Below are 20,469 nucleotides of genomic sequence, written 5' to 3' on the forward strand. Positions count from 1 at the left end.
CATACCATTTTATTTTATTTTTATTTATTTATTTTTTAAACGTCTTTATTGGAGTATAATTGCCCCAAGATGGTGTGTTAGTTTCCGCTTTATAACAAAGTGAATCAGCCATACATATACATATATCCCCATATCCCCGCCCTCTTGCGTCTCCCTCCCACCCTCCCTTATCCCACCCCACCAGGTGGTCACAAAGCACCGAGCTGATCTCCCCGAGGCACACAGATTCTTAACCACTGTGCCACCAGGGAATTCCCAGTCTATCAAAGGTTCTTTAGCAGCTGGAAACAGCTTGAGTTAGACAAAGTCAAAATTTCAGGTTCCTTTTTTATAAACAAAATACCAACTTTAACATGGGCTCTCTGGCTCCGAAAGCTAAAAGTGATACGAAAGAGCAGTTTCTCTAGGTCTGTGTCTCCACTCCCTGAAAACATCTTTCACTGGTTTTGATTTTTTTGCTTCATTTGCTCTTTTTAAAAATTAGTTATTATGAAACTTTCAGATATTCAAAAAGGTAATAATATAACAAATACTCACGTACTTATCACCTAAATTTAAAAAATTTTAATAATATAGCTTATATTAATATTTATAATAAATAATTTACATTATATTATATAAATTTATAATAAATAATATATTTATATTTAATAATATAATTTATATATTTAATATAAATATAATCTATAATATTTATATTATACTTTAATATTACTTTCTCTTCTTCCAAATAAATCATCCTCCTTCCCTGAACCAGAAGTATCCATTATTCTGATTTTGGTGCTTGTTATCCCATTAATTCATATACTGCTTTACTCATATACATTTCTAAATATACAAAATTGTTTTGCATGTTTTAAAATGCTACTTTCTTTAAACTTTTTATTTTATATTGGAGTATAGTTGATTAACAATGTTGTGTTACCTTCAGGTGTATAGCAAAGTGATTCAGTTATGCATATACAGGTACCTATTCTCTTTCAAATTCTTTTCCCATTTAGATTGTTACATAATATAAAATACTACCTTCTTAAAACAACAAACACATGGGTACCCACCACCCACTTAGCAAATATTAGTTCTTCACTACCATCAGGCTTCATCCTTCATTACTTCCCAGGACGTTTCAAGGGATATCAATGAATTCCTAATCACCAAATCCAACAGACAACTTTCAGTTTTTATACCTGATTTTATTGGTAGTATTTACAACTGCTGATCACTCCCCACTAAACTGTTTGTTTGTTTTTTGGTCACACCTCACGCCTTGTGGGATCTTAGTTCCCCAACCAGGGATTGAACCCATGCCCTCAGCAGTGAAAGCAAGGAGTCCTAACCACTGGACTGCCAGGGAAGTCTCTCTTGGCTTCTTTAATCATACATTTGTGTGGTTTTCTTCCCAAATATGTTTATAGCCCTTCTTTCTCTATCCCCTGTGTGCTGGTGCCCCTGTAGCTCATCCTCAGATCTCTTCTTACTCCACACATTCTCCTTGAGTGGTCTGAGCCATTCCTCCAGTGTTACCTATGTCTAGATTCAGCTCAGATCACTCTCCAACTTCCTATCAGACAGCCTCATTTTATAAGATCCCTTACATGCAATTTTTATAAAGCAGAACCCTTCATATTTTACCCCTAACCTGTTCTTCCACACATATTCCTCATTTTAAGTAATGCCATCACATTCCAACTACAGTAAGTCCCCTACATACGAATCTTCAAGTTGTGAACTTTCCAACACGTGAACGTGCGTTCACATGTCCAATCACGTAAGCTAGTTCACGTGTCTGGTGTACATTGTCACATGCGTGCATCCTGTACAAGTGGCTGTGCTTTTGTGTACTTTACTGTACAGTGCTGTATAGAGTACAGTAGTACTGTATCTTTATTTCAAGCCCAGGATGTCCAGAAGCAAGCGTAGAAGCAGCCGTGATGTACCTGGAACTGCTAAGAAGCACCAGCTCTTGTACTGTACTGCTGTATTTTTCAAGGTACGGTACTGTAAGATTAAAAATGTTTTATTTCTTGTGCGTGTTTGTTTTATATGTATTATTTGTGTGAAAAGTATTATAAACCTATTACAGTAGAGTATTATGTAGCCGACTGTGTTAGTTGGGTACCTAGGCTAACTTTGTTGGACTTCTGAACAAACTGGATTTATGAATGTGCTCTTGGAATGGAACTCGTTTATATGTAAGGGACTTACTTGCAGTACGCTGAGCCAGAGTCCTGCTAGTCTGCTCCTGACATTTGTACCTCCCACTATGTTTGATCGCTGAGCCCCACTACTTCTACCTCCTATACACCTCTCTCATCAGACCTTCCCTCCTGTGTGTCTCCACCTCACTGCATTGGGTCAGTTTTTTAACTGGTCTTCGCATCTCTAGATGTACCCCTTTTCAAACAATTTCCCATGTTTACAAAATGAAAACCTAATCAAGACATTCCCCAGCTTAAAAATCTCAGTAGCTCCCCATCACCTGCAGAATAAGATCTAAATCCTTTGCAGTGCATACAAAGCCCTCCAGGCTCTGACCCTCTCGTTTCCCACCATCTCCTTTCCCTTCTATGTACATATAACCTACACCCTAGTTCTATCTAATTACTAGGAGCTCCTGGAAGCACCATAAGCCTCCCTCACTTTCTTCATGTGTCTTAACACCTAGAATTCCCTTCCTCGTCCAGGACTATCTGGAACATTTTCAAGATCTGACATAAAATCACCTCCTGCACGAAGTCTTCCCACCCTACTTTAAGGGTCAATATCTCCTTTGAATCCCTACTTTACTTTGGTCGTATCTTAATTATAGGCCTGATCACACTAAATTCCCATTATGTCTTACATATTTGTCTCCACAGCCTCTAGCACATGAAGAAATGCTTTCAATGAATGAATGAATACATGAATAATTACCTCAACATCTAGTCCAAACTGAATGGCAAAGCTCTCGGCTTCAGCAAATCTGTGTTTGTGAAGTAACCGACTCAATCTGATAAATTGAAAGAAATTTCAGTAAAATTTTTATTAATCAGGGAATTCAAGCTTTTCATCAAGGAGTAAGGCTTAGAAGAACACAAGAGGGCTTCCCTGGTGGCGCAGTGGTCAAGAATCCGCCTGCCAATGCAGGGGACACAGGTTCGAGCCCTGGTCCAGGAAGATCCCACATGCCACAGAGCAACTAAGCCCGTGCGCCACAACTACTGAGCCTGCGCTCTAGGGCCCGTGCTCAACAACGAGAAGCCACCGCAGTGAGAAGCCCGCGCACCTCAATGAAGAGTAGCCCCTGCTCTCCGCAACTAGAGAAAGCCCGTGCACAGCAACGAAAACCCAGTGCAGCCAAAAATAGATAAAATAAATTATAAAAAAAACAAAACAAAACACAAGTAGTTACCTGTTTTCTGGCAAAGCTTCTGTGAGACATCTGAGTACTAAAACAGAGACTGAGTCTTCAGATAGTCTGAGAAAAATTTTAATATTGACATTTGTCATTTAACATCAGTAAGTAAATTTTAACTTTGCTATTATTTAACAACTTATCTGATAAACAAAACAGGACTTACTTTGGATCATTTTTGCAAATTCCTTCCAGAAGGTATATGGTATCCTACAATAGCAAAAAACATGTTTAAAATTGAAATACAGAATTAATTCACTTTATAGTTACTAGAGTAACAACTGGTTTAGGCAGAAATTATCCATCAATAGATTCTAAAATTACTGGGAAAAACTGGTGAGGAAAAGGATATTCCCATAGTCTCAAAATAACACCACGGAAATTACTTACTAATTATACAGGGGAAAATGTACCTTTACAATGGAGAAATATGGCAGAACTGCTTTAACCAAGTGATCAAATTTAACAGCATCAATAACAGGACAAGTGGACATAAGTCCTTTAATGTGATGCAGTTAGGACACAGTATCACTTATGCAAGATGCTTGCCAAAAATCTTAGCACGAATCTAATCATGACGAGACACAGATCCAAATACAGGGACATTCTGCCACACAACTGGCTAGGACTCGAAAAATGTCAATATCCGAAAAGACAAAAACAGACTAGGGAAGTTTTAGAGATTAAAGTAGACTACCATGTGACCACGACAACAAAATTCAATTCGTGATGTTTGATTGAATCCTGGGTCAGGAACAAAAAAAAGTTCTCAAGTAATTGGCACAATTGGTAAAATTTGAATTTGGATGGCATATTTCATAATAGTATTGCATTAATGTTAAATTTTGTGGGCCTCATTCTTAGGAGATACCCGCTGAAATTAGGAGTGAGAGGGCATGATGTCTGCACGTAATTTCCAAATGGTTTGGAAAAATACAATGTGTGTATATAAAAAGAGATAAAACAGGGGCTTCCCTGGTGGCGCAGTGGTTGAGAATCCACCTACAAATGCAGGGGACACAGGTTCAAGCCCTGGTCTGGGAAGATCCCACATGCTGCGGAGTAACTAAGCCTGTGTGCCACAACTACTGAGCCTGCGCTCTAGAGCCCATGTGCCTCAACTACTGAAGCCCACGCGCCTAGAGCCCGAGCTCTAAACAAGAGAAGCCACCGCAAGGAGAAGTTCATGCATTGCAGCAAGGAGTAGTCCCCGCTCACCACAAATGGAGAAAGCCCGCGCGCAGCAACGAAGACCCAACGCAGCCGAAAATAAATTAAAAAAAAAAAAAATCCGCCTGCCAATGCAGGGGACAGGGGTTCGATACTTAGTCTGGAAAGATCCTACATGCCGCGAAGCAACTTAGCCTGTGCGCCACAACTATTGAGCCTGTGCTCTACAGCCCACGAGCCACAACTACTGAAGCCTGTGTGCCCTATAGCCCACACTGCAACTACTGAAGCTGTGCGCTCTAGGACCTGTGTGCTGCAACTACTGAGCCTGAGTGCTGCAACTACCGAAGCCCATGTGTCTAGAGCCTGTGCTCTGCAACAAGAGAAGCCACCGCAACGAGAAGCCCGCGCACTGCAACGAAGAGTAGCCCCCGCTCGCAGCAACTAGAGAAAGCCCGCGCGCAGCAACGAAGACCCAAAGCGGCCAAAAAAAACCCAAAAAAGCAAGCAATAACCTCCCCCAAATTAACAATCATCTGTATTTCCTGTGGAGACAAGAAAATTGAATGTGCAATTGACTGATGTTTTATTTGATTAATTTCCTTCTTTTTAAATGAAGACTGACCTCCTGTAAATATATTCGAGGACCTCTGATAACAATAAATATGGTTTACCTGAGATCTATCCAGGTATTCCACTAGGCTCCACTCATGCTTAGCTTATTCTTTTTTTTTTTTCAATTATAAAAAAATATATTAGTTCAAAATACACATCAACTTACTGAGCTAATTCCTGTTTGGACCAGAGAAGAAACACTAGATACTTCCAAAGAATATAGTATTTCCATCATAGGTAATGAATAGACCATGAGGTTTCTCATCTAAGAAAAATAGGACAGTAATTAATGTCTTAGGTCAATATAAACCTATGAGCACAAGACAGCACTTCACAATCCAGGGCATAGATTAAAACACTTGATACGAAGTTAAGTGCAAAAAATAAGTAAATCTGTTACCGTATTATTTAAATGTTACATAGAAAATTATGTTCTATCCTACCTTTTAAATCTGTTAAATGAAAATCCACGTACCTGGAGTCCATTCTACAATTTGTTTTTAAGGCAAATATAATTCCTCAGTGCCAGAACTACATTAAGTATCACTATAATAAACATTTTCTTATAGACATTTTTATTGCTGAAATGCTCCAATTAAAATGTGAAGCTGAGATTTATACCTTTTTTTTTTTAAATGAGAAAAAAGAGCTCTGTAGGGTTATTTCTGATCTGTCAAGTACCTGTGTGAACTAAGAGCTAATATGCTGTGAGTACTACTTAACAACTAGTACTCTTATGTTAATGCTATTTCTAACACATAATATAGACAAATGTGATATAAATTTTCCAATACCTTCTTATTAGTAGTAGTTGTCAGAGCTACTAACTTGAGATTTGTAATCCCTTGCCTGAAAGAGAAAAGAAGGTTTAAGTGAATCAAAGAAGCCAACTGCTAGACATAAGCTAAGTCAAAGTGATATCCTTGTATAAAAGTTAAAATTAATTCACACAGAACTTGACTGAACTTGACTTCTGAATGTTTATGGCCCAGACTCACACTCTTTCTAACACATTCACATGGAGGTTTTTGTGTTGCCTATTTGTTCTCAATGAATTTGGCTAACAATGAAATGGTCTTTACCCTGTCAGTCTGTTCACAGTGTTATCTAGAATGTAACACATAAGAAATGATCTGAACAGAACCAGGCAAGAAACCTGGTTCTAACAGAAGGGAAATCAATCTGAGCGTCATAATGTACCACGTGACTGATGAAGGTGAATCTGCTTCTGTGGTGAGAAGAAAGTCTTCTATGTGAAGGGAGGGCCAGTTCCATATGGGAGTTAGGGTGTAAATATCCCATAAGCTCAGCACGTTCTGCAAAAGAGACATTTCATTGATACGTCCTCTTAACGACTAAAAATTTACATTTTGGAATCTATCTTTTGATACGTAACTGAAATAAAGCACATTACACAAGGTAGTAATCTACCCTGGCTAAAGTCCTTGTCTTTGTTAAGTTCGACAAAATTTCTGTTGTTAAACATAACACCAAGTGAAAATACTTAAGGGGAAGTATCAGAAACATACGTTGGTATCAAGAACAAAAAGTAGATTGTCTATCAGCTGGAACTTCTTTGCACCTACAAAAGAGAAAACAAGGTGTGTAAGGACTATGTTTCTGGGTTACATATAGCCATATTTAAAATAGTAAACTAACATATTTATGGAAAGGCAGAACTACACTTAAAAAAGAAGTTCCCATTCCCATTTATTCCTGTTTCTCTACTTTTTTGTAGGATCACTAAAACATAAAACCTCCCAAAATGAAGAGTAACAATTGCAACATGTTAAGAAGCCAAATACACGGACAATCATCAGACTAAGCTGGCTTGTTTCCAAGGTTTGGTAAAACGGCTCATATGCCAGACTTAGTGTACTGGCATGAAAACGACAACTCACAAGTAGCAAAAATAGTTTCGTTAACTGATTTTACCTTCAATAATCTCTGCATCAATAACACTCTTAACGGTCATCCCTTTCCTAGAAGAATCTGGTTCCCATTTTGAGAATGCACAATTACCAGTTCCCTACAGAAGTGAAAATAGTATGTCAATTACAAACTTGGGTCTAGATCTGAATTCTCCTCCAAGTAGAAACATCTAAGTTGTACATGTGACTAATTTCAAAATATATTTATATATTCAAGCCCAGCTAGCTCTTATCATCTAGTTCCTCTCTTAGTTTGTTTTCAACAGAACAGAATGGAAAAAACAGCAAACTCCTGCTGTACACTGTTATCACATGAACATTTAATAAGGAGGAGGCATATTCAGGCAACTCACTCTAGAGACATCAGGTAAGCTTCAAGACCTCCTCCAGCATTACAAGCTAAAGATAACCTTTGATGAAGTATTTTCATGAAAATAACTACTAATATTTGAAAATAATTCATAAGTATTCGTTTCAAATTATTTGAAACCCTGATGAAATACTGAACTAGATACACAAAACGGGGAAAAGTGACTGCTTCTTAACATATTATATAAATTTGGCAAGTAAAGATGTTGTAAATGCTATAATAATATAATTCAATATAGAATTTCTGCCTACTCCTTGAATATAATATTAGATGTTTTGTTTGCTGCTGTTGTTTTTGCCTACACTCATAATTGAAAGACATGCTAAATGTCAGGTAGAGATTAGTGAAAATAAAGATGCAATATTTTTTCCAACATAGAGACTTAGTTATACTTGTTGAGTTAATTTTATGACCTTCATTTTATAATTTCCCTGTTTCTGTTATACAGTACAAATTAATACGTAACTTTACCAAAACTATGTTTTAATGAAGAAACATTTCAGAAAAAAAGCCCAAAATTTTATTAAAAAAAGAGAATTACCCCAATTATCACAGGGATTTCGCTTGCTAAATCACCAGCCACAAGATTGAGACAACCAAGGGTATGACAATTTTCAGTAGAAATAAAACTGGACTTGATTTGTCCTTGTAACTGCAAGATTTAAAAAATAAGAATGTTATATATATGCTCCATAGTCCAAATTCCTTGGAAAGACTGATAAAAAATCAGTTTAAATCAATAGCTATAAATGTATTTTTTAAAATAGGAATGTTATTAAAATGTTTTATCATGCTAATTCCCAAAATATCAACCATTAGACAATTATGCAGAAACACTTTCCTAAACTGACATTAAATCTAAGTTTCAAGAAGACAATGTGGTTTTGTCTTCTTACCTTTTTTGCCGTATGGAAGTCTACCTTTTCAATCGCTGCATGAAAAAGAGAAAGTAGGCTAAATTTACACTATAACCTATAAAATACGTATGAATCTTCCCTTTTGTGTCAAGGTTAAATTACATATAATCTAGTAAGAGGAACACTGGTCAGAAATTCATAAGGTGCTGGTGACTTTTCAGTTTTGCCCTTGACCAATGAAATAAACTGTGATGACATGTCATACTCAGGGCACCAGCCAGGCTGCCTTACGGTCCCTACAGTGTCTGTCCACACCTTCCCTTAAAAGGTTCTTCTTACTAAGATGGTCTTCTCCCTGCTCCAACTCTCCTATTCAAGCTCTGAAGTCTTACCTGTGAAAGTCTTCATCACTTTGCACTCCCTTTTGTAAGAGCTGTTTCACTTGTCTGGCTCCTTCATTAAACTACAGAGAACCTTGTATCTTAAATCTCGTTGTATCCCCAGAACTTGGCACATTCTTAGCACAGAGTAGATCTTTAAAAAGTATTTGTTGGGGCTTCCCTGGTGGCACAGTGGTTGAGAGTCCGCCTGCTGATGCAGGGGACACGGGTTCGTGCCCCGGTCCGGGAAGATCCCACTTGCCGAGGAGCGGCTGGGCCCGTGAGCCATGGCCGCTGAGCCTGCGCATCTGGAGCCTGTGCTCCGCAACAGGAGAGGCCACAACAGCGAGAGGCCCGCGTACCGCAAAAAAAAAAAAATAATAAAAAAATAAAAATTTGTTGAATACATGCCCGGAATCAATTCCTCAATCTCTGCCAGCTCAGAGGGATGTATGGTCCACACGACTCACTTAGCACACACTCTAGATTATTGCCTTGTATTGTTAACACTTACAAAATCATTTCAGTTTCCAGGTTCATTCATTCCATCAAAAAGTATTTATTACTATGCTAGCGTAACTCCTGTCTCCCCAACTAAGTTGTAAAGTCCTTGAAGACTATAAATAAATATGTCTTCAGATTCTGTTGTAGCCCTAACTGTGGAGAATAAGTATATTATGAATACTTTAAAGTATACCCAATATCATAGAATATAGTTAAACTAAAATATTCTTAAAGAGTCTATTTTAAAATTTACCTGGAAAACTAATAAGAAATATTGCTGCAAATCAGTAATAAGAAAATAATACATTACTTACCTTCTTGAATTTTTACAAGCTGAAGGTTTGTAATACAAAAAAATCCATTGTTTGTAAGAAGCAGCATATAATAGGTACCTATTAAAATAAAATCAAGCCAGCTTCTTTAAAAGGCACATGATATAAAATTTAAACCAGGGTCTGGATCTAGCTTAAAAGTATGTCCATTTGCTCATTTAAAGTCTAATAATAAAATAACACAGTAACAATACAAAGCTTATTTACAAAGAATTGGTAAGTTATTTGCAAAAACAATGTTAACTGCTTTGAAACTTCTATAAACCAAATTTCATTTGCCAGAAAAAAAGAAACTCAGATATATCAAAATAAATTAAGGACCAGTTAACATTTGTTAAAAAGAAATATGATAAATACACTGAAACCCATAAGAACATATTAAAAGAATATTATGTCTCCCTGATAATCTATAGAACTCTCAAAACTGTAAAAAGTTTAGGATATTATACTTAAGAAGAGTACATTTAAGCCTCTGAAAAGAGCTAAAATCGAAAACTTGTTTTTTAAAATAATATTAATTGCATCCCTAGAAAGTTTAACATTGTGTAGGTAACACCAATTAATTTACATAATATATTAACTATAAATCTGATTTTTTGACTGGGTATTAATAAGAAGACATTAAAAAAAGAAATTAAAAGCACTTACCTTCATTTGAACTATCTTTCTCAATAACAAGATTCCGGTAAGTACACTGATTTTCATCATTAGCTTTCTGAACAAAAGCCTAATTGCAAAGTAATTTCAAATGATAAGATTAAACCCAGAAAATTACAGTCAAGGATTATATTCTTTAAACTCTAGGGATATCAATTATCATTAGCAATAATTCTGCCTATACTCCAAACATTTTAGTTTTCAAATGGAAAACTATTTACAAGCTTCCTGCAAAAATGTTTATTTTCAATACAGAACTGTTTTGGACAAGTATACTATCTTCAACCCATACTTTTTCAATTTTGCATTTATTTCATATGTTTTGTGGATGAAAAATGTTGCCTGCCATATTAGCAAACAAAGGATGCTGCGACCATCAAGCCAAGAGGGAACTCAGGATGCAGATAAACAGGCTGCCCACTGTCAAGCCATCAGCCATTGCAGCAACTCCCAACTGTGCATCCTGAGGGGACTCAGGATGGAAAAGCACAGGATACTGGCCCTAAGACAGCAAAGGTGTATATCAAAGGAATAATTTCAATGAGCCCAGACTCTTGCATCTTCCATACATAGAAAACGCTAAATTTATTAACCCGATATACCTGCTTTTCTTTAACAGTAATCTTTTGATGTTCTGACTACCTGGTCTCCCTTGCAAAACTCCTATGTATCCTGGCTCCTCCCTCACATCTCTTCAGAGCTGTCCCTCAGAGCATCTGAGAGGCTGCCTCCTGGGCTTCAAGTTCTCAGAAAGTCCGCCCAATAAAACATAATTCTCAACTTTTAGGTTGTGCACTATTTTTTCAGACAGTTTCTAAGGTATGATTCTTAAATTCAATGTAAAGAAACATTATTATTTTAATTTAGGCCACAAATCAAGTAATGCTTTGCTAGAGCTTTAGCTTTCTAAAAGATAATTTAGAATTTAGATAATGAAGATGAAAAACATAACAAGGTCTTACATTGGTGAGTAATGTTTGCTTTGATGTTACATGAATAAGATGTAAGTTGCCACTTCTCTCCCCAACCAGAAGAAACTTTCCTTCTTGACATAGGCCAACAACATCCACTTCAGTATCTGAAAATTTCAAGTCAAAGTTACAAGCTTCCTCTGAAAATGTTTATTTTCAACACAAAATATTGCAAATTTTGTTATTAAAAGTCAACTCTTTTAAGCTTCTTTTAAATATTTCATGAAAGTAGTGACTAATGTAAAAACGAATGCTACTGACTCTTTGTCAACAAATATTTGCTGAGCACTTAGTATATGCTAAGCACTGTTCTAGGTCTTTGGCATATATCTGAGAATAATAACAAGAGTCCCATCTTCATAGAGCTCAAATTCTAAGGCAGAAATAGATGATAAACAGTCAGCATAGTAATCAAATTGTATGACATACACAAAGGTGATACATTCTCTGGAAAAAAGAAAAAGTAGAGCAGCGAAAGAGAACTCAGAAGAGCCATGCAGTATCAGGTGGAGTGCTCAGGAGAGCCCCCTTTGATAAGGTGAGATTTGAACAAAGACTTGAAGGAGGTAAGGAAGTTATTGCTTGCACACAGCAAGAAGGCCAGGGGGAATGACATGGAGATCGGGAGGGAAAGACTAAGAGATAAAAGCAGTAACATATAAATTGCTTATAACTAAAATTATTCAGCAGCGATATCTTTATACAAAAGTATTATATGTAGGGACTTCCCTGGTGGCACAGTAGTTAAGAATCCGCCTGCCAATGCAGGGGACAACGGGTTTGATCCCTGCTCTGGGAAGATCCCACATGCCGCGGAGTAACTAAGCCCATGCGCCACAACTACTAAGCCTGTGCTCTACAGCGCATGAGCCACAACTACAGAAGCCCACGTGCTGCAACTACTGAAGCCCACGTGCCTAGAGCCCATGCTCTGCAACAAGAGAAGCCACTGCAATGAGAAGCCTGCGCACCGCAACGAAGAGTAGCCCCGGCTCGCTGCAACTAGAGAAAGCCCACGCACAGCAACAAAGACCCAACGCAGCCAAAAATAAATAAACAAACAAACAAATTTATTTAAAAAAAGTATTATATGTAAAACACAGCCTCACTTTTAATTGGTGAAACTGTGAATCTTGGGGACCCATCAGGGTAGATGCGTTAAGATTCCACAAAATATGGGTTTCTCTCCTGCAAACTGTAATCAAGATTTTGTTCTTATATGCATACCTTCTAATTCCTTTTCATCTACGTTCTTTTTAAAAATAATTAATTAATTAATTTTCAGCTGTTCTTACGCAAACACTTCAATAACCATCTTTCTCTCAAAATTTCAGAAAAAAATTCATAATACTATCTCCTATTTTCCAGCATAATCAGACTTGTCTGTCCCTTAATTTACTCTGAAGTCCACACTTCCATATACATACTTAAAGCCCTTTAACTCAATAAAGAATTAATTCATAAGTACTTTTAAAAAACTTTTTATAGTGCTAAAAGTATTCAAATTATCTGTTGATGGTATTGAAATTATGTACAAGATTCAGGAACTTAAACATAATTGGGCTCAACTGTTTTCTACAGTATTCTAACACAAAAACTACGCAAATAAATTGTTGCTTTCCATGTATGTTTTTCCTTAGACTTATTGAGAGAAGGGATCATCTTCAGTACCTGTTCCGTCTGGTACTCAGCACAAGGCACTCAAGATTAATTTCTTGAAATTAGTGTAATTTTGAGTCTTATAAATAATGGAGTAAAGAAAAGGCAATACTGTAGAAATTGGTAGCAAGATATAGTTGACTTCCAATTTATTTTACTGCATTACATTAGACTTACCAAATATAAGATGCAATTGAAGCAATCTACAAATACTGTCCAACAGTATCACTGATTGGTCCGCTACAATAATAAACCCATCACTTAAGCTGCATGCTTGTAGTTTTGGATTTAATGAGGCCTGTGGGAGGGAAAAGCAGAACTAAAATAAAACATTTTTATACATGTTTAACAATACCTATCAATAGTATCACCATAGTCACAATCACCCAAGTTTAAAACTTCACCTGATAGGCCTTCTTTCTTTAGCCCATATATCTAATGAGTCAAGCTTTTCTTTGTATGATATATCTTGAATCCATTCAGAGCCTAGAACAGGGAAATAGTCCAGGGTTGCTAGAACAGGGCAAAGGATTCGAAAGTACAAGTCTTTGTTTCCTAAGGGCCGAGCTTATGCCTGGAGAAGCCAGCAGGCATTAACGTAAATGAATGAACCAATACTGGCATAAAGTCTCAGGGTCTGGGAAACAACAGGGAGGGGGACTGTGAACTGGAGGGCACGAGGCCCCACATAAGCTAAAGAGAACAGAGTCAGCCAGATGAATGCCCTGTGGAAATGCGATCCTGGCATGGCCACAGCTTCCAATTTACCAAGAAAATCTGGATCTTTGTGTGAAATATTCTAATTTTTAAATATTGGCAACTAAGTCAACATTTTAAAAAACACGATGCAAGCCAAATATGAGTCTCCTGTTTGTAGCTTCTATTGATTAGCGCTTCCCACACATAATCTTTTTTTAAAATTAATTAATTAATTAATTTTTAGTTGCACTGGGTCTTTGTTGCCGTGTACGGGCTTTCTCTAGTTGTGGTGAGTGGCGGCTGCTCTTTGTTGCGGTGCAAGGGCTTCTCATTGCGGTGGCTTCTCTTGTTGTTAAGCACAGGCTCTAGGTACATGGGCTTCAGTAGTTGTGGCACACGGGCTCATTAGTTGCAGCTCGCGGGCTCCAGAGCACAGGTTCAGCAGTTGTGGTGCACAGGCTTACTTGCTCCACATGTGGGATCTTCCTGGACCAAGGCTTGAACCCGTGTCCCCTGCATTGGCAAGTGGGTGCTTAACCACTGCGCCACCAGGGGAGCCCTCCACACATAATCTTGAAGCCGTCAGATAGCTCAGTAGTTGAGAAGGCTGTCACTTACTAGCTGAATAATCTCAAGCAAAGGCCTCAACTGACTCTCTGGTAAAGCTGGAATAATAATAATAATGCCTATGATGCTGGCTGGTATGGAGATTCAATGAATTAATTCATGTAAAGGGCTTAGAAGGGAACCTTGCCAAAAAAAAAAAAAAAAAAAAAAAAAAAAAAAAAAAGAAGGGAACCTTGCCTGTAGCATATGCTGGGATAAATGTTAATTACTCTTAATCTTCTCTGACAAACTAAGCCAATCAACTCATTTTATACCTGTTTCAATGGTCACCTTCTGCAGGTGTAACTTTTGAAAACTACATTCTGATCCCTCTTATACTTTTTTTTTAATAAATTTCATTTATTTATTTATTTATGGCTACATTGGGTCTTCGTTGCTGCGTGCAGGCTTTCTCTAGTTGCAGCAAACAGGGGCTACTCTTTGTTGTGGTGCGCGGGCTTCTCAATGAGGTGACTTCTCTTGTTGCAGAGCACGGGCTCTAGGCGTGCGGGCTTCCATAGTTGTGGCATGCAGGCTCAGCAGTTGTGGCTTGCGGGCTCTAGAGCGCAGGCTCAGTAATTGTGGCACCCGAGCTTAGTTGCTCTGCAGCATGTGGGATCTTCCCAGATCTGGGCTTGAACCCGTATCTCCTGCATTGGCAGGGGGATTCTTAACCACTGCGCCACCAGGGAAGCCCCTGATCCCACTTATACTCTTAACTTGCTTCTTCAACTAGTGAAAAGTTACACCAAAGTGTCACAAAGAAGAAACTGTGCTACACGTCCTAGGGGTCTACCCAGGCTGTTTTCTCTGCCTGGACTGCTCTTCCCCCTCTTCTCTTTAAGATTTTTTTTGGCCGTGCCGGGAGGCTTGTGGGATTTTAATTTCCCAACCGAGGATTGAACCCGGGCCCTTGGCAGTGAGAGTGCAGAGTCCTCACCACTGGACCACCAGGGAATTCCCAAGACTTTAATTTTTAAGAGCAGTTTTACGTTCATAGCAAAATTGAAGGGGAACTATAGAGATGTCCCACATAGCCCCGTGTTCCACACATGCATAGCCTCCCACATTGTCAATGTTCCTCACCAGATGATACATTTGTTGCAACTGATGAACCTGCACTGACACATTATAATCACCCAAAGTCCACGGTTTACATTACAGTTCACTCTCGGTGTTGTACATTCTGTGGTACACACATCTAGCATTATGGTCTCATACAGAATATTTTCTCTACCCGAAAATCCTCTGGGCTCTGCCTACTCAACCTTCACTCCAACCCCCAAACCCTGGCAACCGCTGATCTTTTTTTCACTGTCTTTTCATTTTCCAGAATGTTATAGAGTTGGAATCAAACAGTATTGTTTGATCAAACAGGTTGTTTACTCCTTGTGTGAGTTTTAGCAGATTGTGTTTTTCAAGGACTTGGTCCAGTTCATTAGGCTATCAAATTTGTGGGCATAGAGATGTTCATAATATTCCTTGATTATCCTTTTAATGTCCACAGAATCTGTGGTGATGCCCCCTCTTTTATTCCTGATATTAGTAATTTATGTCTTCCCTCTTTTTTCTTAGTTATCCTGGCTGGTGGCTTATAGATTTTATTCATGTTTTCAAAGAACCAGCTTTCGGTTTCATTGATTTTCTCCACTGATTTCTTATTTCCAATTTCATTAATTTTTGCTCTCTTGTTATTTCTTTCTTTCTTTTAAAAAATATTTTATTTATTTATTTATTTGGCTGCAGTGGGTCTTAGTTGCGGCATGTTGGATCTAGTTCCCTGACCAGGGATCGAACCCGTGCCCCCTGAATTGGAAGCATGGAGTCTTAACCACTGGACCACCAGGGAAGTCCAGCTTCTTTTTCAGGTTTCCTAACTTGAAATTTAGATTATTGATTTTAGATCTTTCTTCTTTTCTAATATATGCATTCAATTTCCCTCTAAGCACTACTTTTGCTGCATTCCACATATTTTGGTAAGCTGTGCTTTCATTTTCCCTGTTTTCTCTTAAGGCCCAAGTCAGGTGCTAGTTTATGAAATGCTCCTTAAATTGTCCCAACCCACAGTGAGCTCTCCATCCTCTGAATTCCTACTGCATTTACTGTCTGTACCATTCATTTGGTAGTTCTCATATACTGACTTGCACATCTAGATAGATACCTTTTATTGCTTGTGTCCTGTCTGCCTAACTTTAAGGAAAGATCCTAAAGAGAAGAGATAATGTTACCTTACCAAGGGCCTAGCATGGGTTGTGAACATAGCATTTGCTACAAGTAATGCCCCAAGCTAATAACAAATGGAATTTTAGTTGTTAACTGAATTCAAAGCTCAATACACACTATTATTTTTCAACAGTAGCCCTCAGAGATCAAGTGGCCTGGGCCACTTCCATCTTTTAAGGCTGCTGGTAATATTAAAAAAATAAAGAAATACCACTTTCTCATTACAGAACTTATGGTATTCTTTACACTTTTGCCTTAACAAATAAACAATTTAATGCCAAAGAACATAATTTATCTGTATTACTCATAAAAATTATAAATCCTGTGACTTTTAAATGCCACAAAGCAATAAAGGCTGACAACAGGATACAAGCTGAATAAAGAACGATTTTTTTAAAAATCCCTATTAGTCTCTGAATGCTCATTTGAAGAAAACTCAAAAGCCTACACTTGAGGCCATTTGTGAATAAGGTTCCCCAGAGGAGGCCCTGCCTTTCTAGCCCTAGAAAATACAAATCTTGTCTGGTCTCTTCTCCTTTCTTTTACACTTTTTTTTCTTAATTAGAGAATTAAACATTACATTAACTTACTATGGGAAGTAGAGGAATCCTGGGCTATAATACTGTGACAGAAGATCATTTGCACTTTCTCTAAAAGAAACTTTTGTTTACCATGACCATCAAAATTTTAACAAAAGCAAATTACTAAGAAAGCAAATCAAAGATAAAAAACTAAGGGCAGGGCTTCCCTGGTGGCGCAGTGGTTGAGAGTCCGCCTGCCGATGCAGGGGACACGGGTTCCTGCCCCAGTCCGGGAAGATCCCACATGCCGCGGAGTGGCTGGGCGCGTGAGCCATGGCCGCTGAGCCTGCACGTCCGGAGCCTGTGGTCCGCAACGGGAGAGGCCACAACAGTGAGAGGCCCGCGTACCGGCAAAAAAACCAAAAACTAAGAGCAATATTTTCCGTAAAAGGCAGAGAATAAGGTTTCAAGCCTGGTGTGAGAATGGTGGAATAGTTATTAAAAGAAGAAAGTCAAAATACAGAAAGAAATTCATGGAAAGGATAATCTCAACCTCAGTAGAGTGCTTAACTCAGGGGTGGAGTATGAGAAGAGCCCGGGATCAGGAACGGCCTCCAGGGCCTTGCTTCGATTCTATTGGTAATGTTTTACTTCCTAAACTGGTGGTGGATATTCTTTGTATCATTTTATATACATCTGTATGTCTAAAATGTCAGGAGGAGCTATGAAAAATTCAGGTTTGGAATACTGACCATAAGGTGATGCAGGGGTAATTCAGATGGAAATTTCCAGTGATCGGATACTGAACTTTGATTCCCTGAGAAAGGACTATACTCATTTATAAAACATTTACCACGTGGCTACTAGTCTTACTAAACACTCAGTAAAAATTTTGTGAATGAAAACAGTCCACGTCATAACCATTACCTTTTCGGAGGAGATCTTCGCTAGTAAATCTACTTGATATAAAGCAGTTCCATGTTCTCTTCTTGAACCAACACTTAGGTACCCACTTCCTGTATCATCATTTGTTAGCAGCTCAATATCATTCCACATGTTTCTGAGATTGTTTTCCTGAGACAGGAACCACTGCCTTCCCTGTGACAATATGTAAAATTAGGCCAAATTTTATTGTTGCATAGACTCCAGTTCCTTGGGAAATGAAAATGCTTTATCCCCCCCCCCCAAATATACATATACACACACACACACACACATCAACAAGTAAAGACTTCTCTCTCTTTGTGTTATTTCTGTAGTCACTAGACACTTTGGATCAATAAGATACATGGAACTAGAGCTATGGTTATCACTAGAGAAGAATATATTTGTTTAGGGACACAAGGAAACAATTCCAATCTTACCAATCTGTCCTAGAGCTACTAGTATTTTCTGTGCCTAGCTGAAATTATAACAAGTTTTCATTTGGAAAAAACCTTTAACCAATATAGCAATAAATAGTGAAGGCTCTGAAGTCAGACTGTCTGGGATATCTTAGAATGGTAAGGTTCCAGATGAACTTAAAAAAAAAAAGACCATTCATGTTTCCAGTATTGTTATTCAATAAATGAAAATGTTAAGGAGAGGAAGAAAAAATTGCACTAGGTTTCTGACTGGACCAAAGAGTATATTTGTAACCTTTTGAGTCACTTAACTATCTCATCAGCCAGGACTTATATAACTCATTTCATTGGATATGGGTAGGCATAGAATACGAAAATGAAAAACAATCCTTGGATCAAGACTAGTGGGGAACAATAACCAAATAATTACAGTTGTTTTGGTAAGTGCTCGCAGAAATATGTTTTTAAATCTTTGGAAGGTATAGTACAGGGAAGAAATGATTTTTGACTTGGTGTTCTTTCACATTTACTAAGCTGCTGTCCTTAAGCAAGTAACTTAACCTTTCTGTTCCTCAGTTCTTATCTATAAAATAGGAATACAGTTGTACTTAGCTGGAAAGGTCAGTATGAGTTTCAAACATTCACAAAACAATGCTTCATTCATGGCAAGCACTCAATTTAAGTGTTATCTAATTCACTACTGTTATTCGTGGAAGCAGGTAGCATTTGGGTTAGAAATTTAAGGTCACAGGAGCTTTTTTTTTTTTAACTTTTTTTTTTTTTTCCATAGGAGCTTTTTAATATAGGAAAAGAGTTCTTACTAGGAGTGTAAGCGAGGGCACAAAAACAGAGTATGTTAGAATACACGATTTTAGTGGCTGTGTTTGGGTGGGAGTTGGGAGGAGATTAAGACAGGTTGGAGTGAATACTTTTATGGGGCTCAGAGTCCCATATCTGTAAAAATAGAGAAATATCATCAGCCTCCCAGATCTGTCACACTCACTCATTTGACAAACGTTTACTGAATGCCTACTACGTGTCAGGCACTGTTCTAGGAGCTGGGAATACAGCTGTGAAGAAGACAGAAAAGGTCTTTGTCATTATGAAATTTATATTCTCGTACGAAGGAGAAAAATAAAATAAAGACGGTATTGAGTAGGCAAGATAGTTTGAATGCATCACTCATTTAATCTGCACAACAACCCATTTTACAGCTGAGAAACATGAGTCAGGGACTAAGTAAACGGCCAAGGTCACCTCAAGCGAGTTAATGATGTAGCTAGACAAGACTCAAATTCATGCCAGTTATTAACTGGTATACTGCCTCCCTACGAAAAACTAAGTAAACGCAGAATTACAAATAGTGCTCAAATGAATGGGGGGAGGGGCGCATAAGAGAGACCTGTTTGAGAAGTGAAAGAGATGACATCTGAGCTGAGACCCGAATATCAAGAAGCCGACTATGTAAAGCTCGTGGGGACAAAGATGCAGGCCGAGTACCAAAGGCTCAGAGGGTGGAATGAGTTTGGGGCTGCTGCCCGGACACAGCAAGAATGGAAAAGTGCAGGCGTTAAACGAACAGGTGGAGCCAATGAATCCTTGATTACAAGATGAGTTTCATCCTCAGTGCTAGGGAGGGAAAGATACTAAGCAGACCAGTGACATGATGTGATTAACGATTTGAGATTCCTCTGGGTGCCGGGTGAACAGATTAACGAATTAAACGAAATGAAACAGTTTCAGTTAGGCCTCCACGCGTATATGCTCTCAGCTGGACACCGGGGCCAGCAAGAACCGACTCCAACCTCTCTCCCGCCAGCGTCTTGAGGGGAAAACACATCGAACTGAGCTGAGGCCTCTGCTACTTCGACCTGAATCCACCCCCAGCTCCCTACAACAGCGCGGCTCACCCTCCTCACCTGTAATTGAAGAAACTAAAGAGGAGCACTCAAGTGTATCGTCCCCCCCACCTTCCGAGCTCCAACAGACGTTCCCAATCTCTTTAGGGTCTATGCCACAAATTTAAATTGGCGGGAGAACACCAAGCCCAACCCCTTTTACGGCGGCCAGCGGAGGCCAAGATTGCTTTAGAATCGAAATACGAAGTCGCCCCACCCTAAATTCCACCCATTCCGATATCCAGGCTGCGCATTCTAGGGTGTGTTCTAGGCCCCGCCCCCCTCCCCGACCTCACAACCCCCCTTCCAAAGAACAACCAATCACCGTCGAACCGCGTT

General features: G+C 38.5%; 1 protein-coding gene across 1 annotated transcript in view; it reads right to left on the reverse strand.

Moving 5' to 3' along the window:
* KNTC1 (kinetochore associated 1) overlaps positions 1-20,283 on the reverse strand; it is a 69,182-nt gene extending 48,899 nt beyond the window's left edge. Inside the window, exons 1-16 of the mRNA XM_024758564.1 lie at positions 20,152-20,283; positions 17,817-17,987; positions 13,018-13,138; positions 11,173-11,288; positions 10,202-10,280; positions 9,536-9,613; positions 8,377-8,411; positions 8,022-8,132; positions 7,115-7,208; positions 6,709-6,761; positions 6,380-6,495; positions 5,974-6,028; positions 5,346-5,444; positions 3,561-3,604; positions 3,392-3,457; positions 2,914-2,989 (exon numbers count right to left, since the gene is read on the reverse strand). Coding sequence (XP_024614332.1) covers positions 2,914-2,989; positions 3,392-3,457; positions 3,561-3,604; positions 5,346-5,444; positions 5,974-6,028; positions 6,380-6,495; positions 6,709-6,761; positions 7,115-7,208; positions 8,022-8,132; positions 8,377-8,411; positions 9,536-9,613; positions 10,202-10,280; positions 11,173-11,288; positions 13,018-13,138; positions 17,817-17,945 — 1,272 coding nt within the window. The 5' untranslated portion in view covers positions 17,946-17,987; positions 20,152-20,283. The remainder of the gene's footprint in view (positions 1-2,913; positions 2,990-3,391; positions 3,458-3,560; positions 3,605-5,345; positions 5,445-5,973; positions 6,029-6,379; positions 6,496-6,708; positions 6,762-7,114; positions 7,209-8,021; positions 8,133-8,376; positions 8,412-9,535; positions 9,614-10,201; positions 10,281-11,172; positions 11,289-13,017; positions 13,139-17,816; positions 17,988-20,151) is intronic.
* Between the last annotated feature and the right edge of the window lie 186 nt (positions 20,284-20,469).

This window comes from Neophocaena asiaeorientalis, unplaced genomic scaffold (assembly GCF_003031525.2).
Source record: "Neophocaena asiaeorientalis asiaeorientalis breed wild unplaced genomic scaffold, Neophocaena_asiaeorientalis_V1.1 scaffold77, whole genome shotgun sequence".
NCBI classification, from domain to species: domain Eukaryota; kingdom Metazoa; phylum Chordata; class Mammalia; order Artiodactyla; family Phocoenidae; genus Neophocaena; species Neophocaena asiaeorientalis.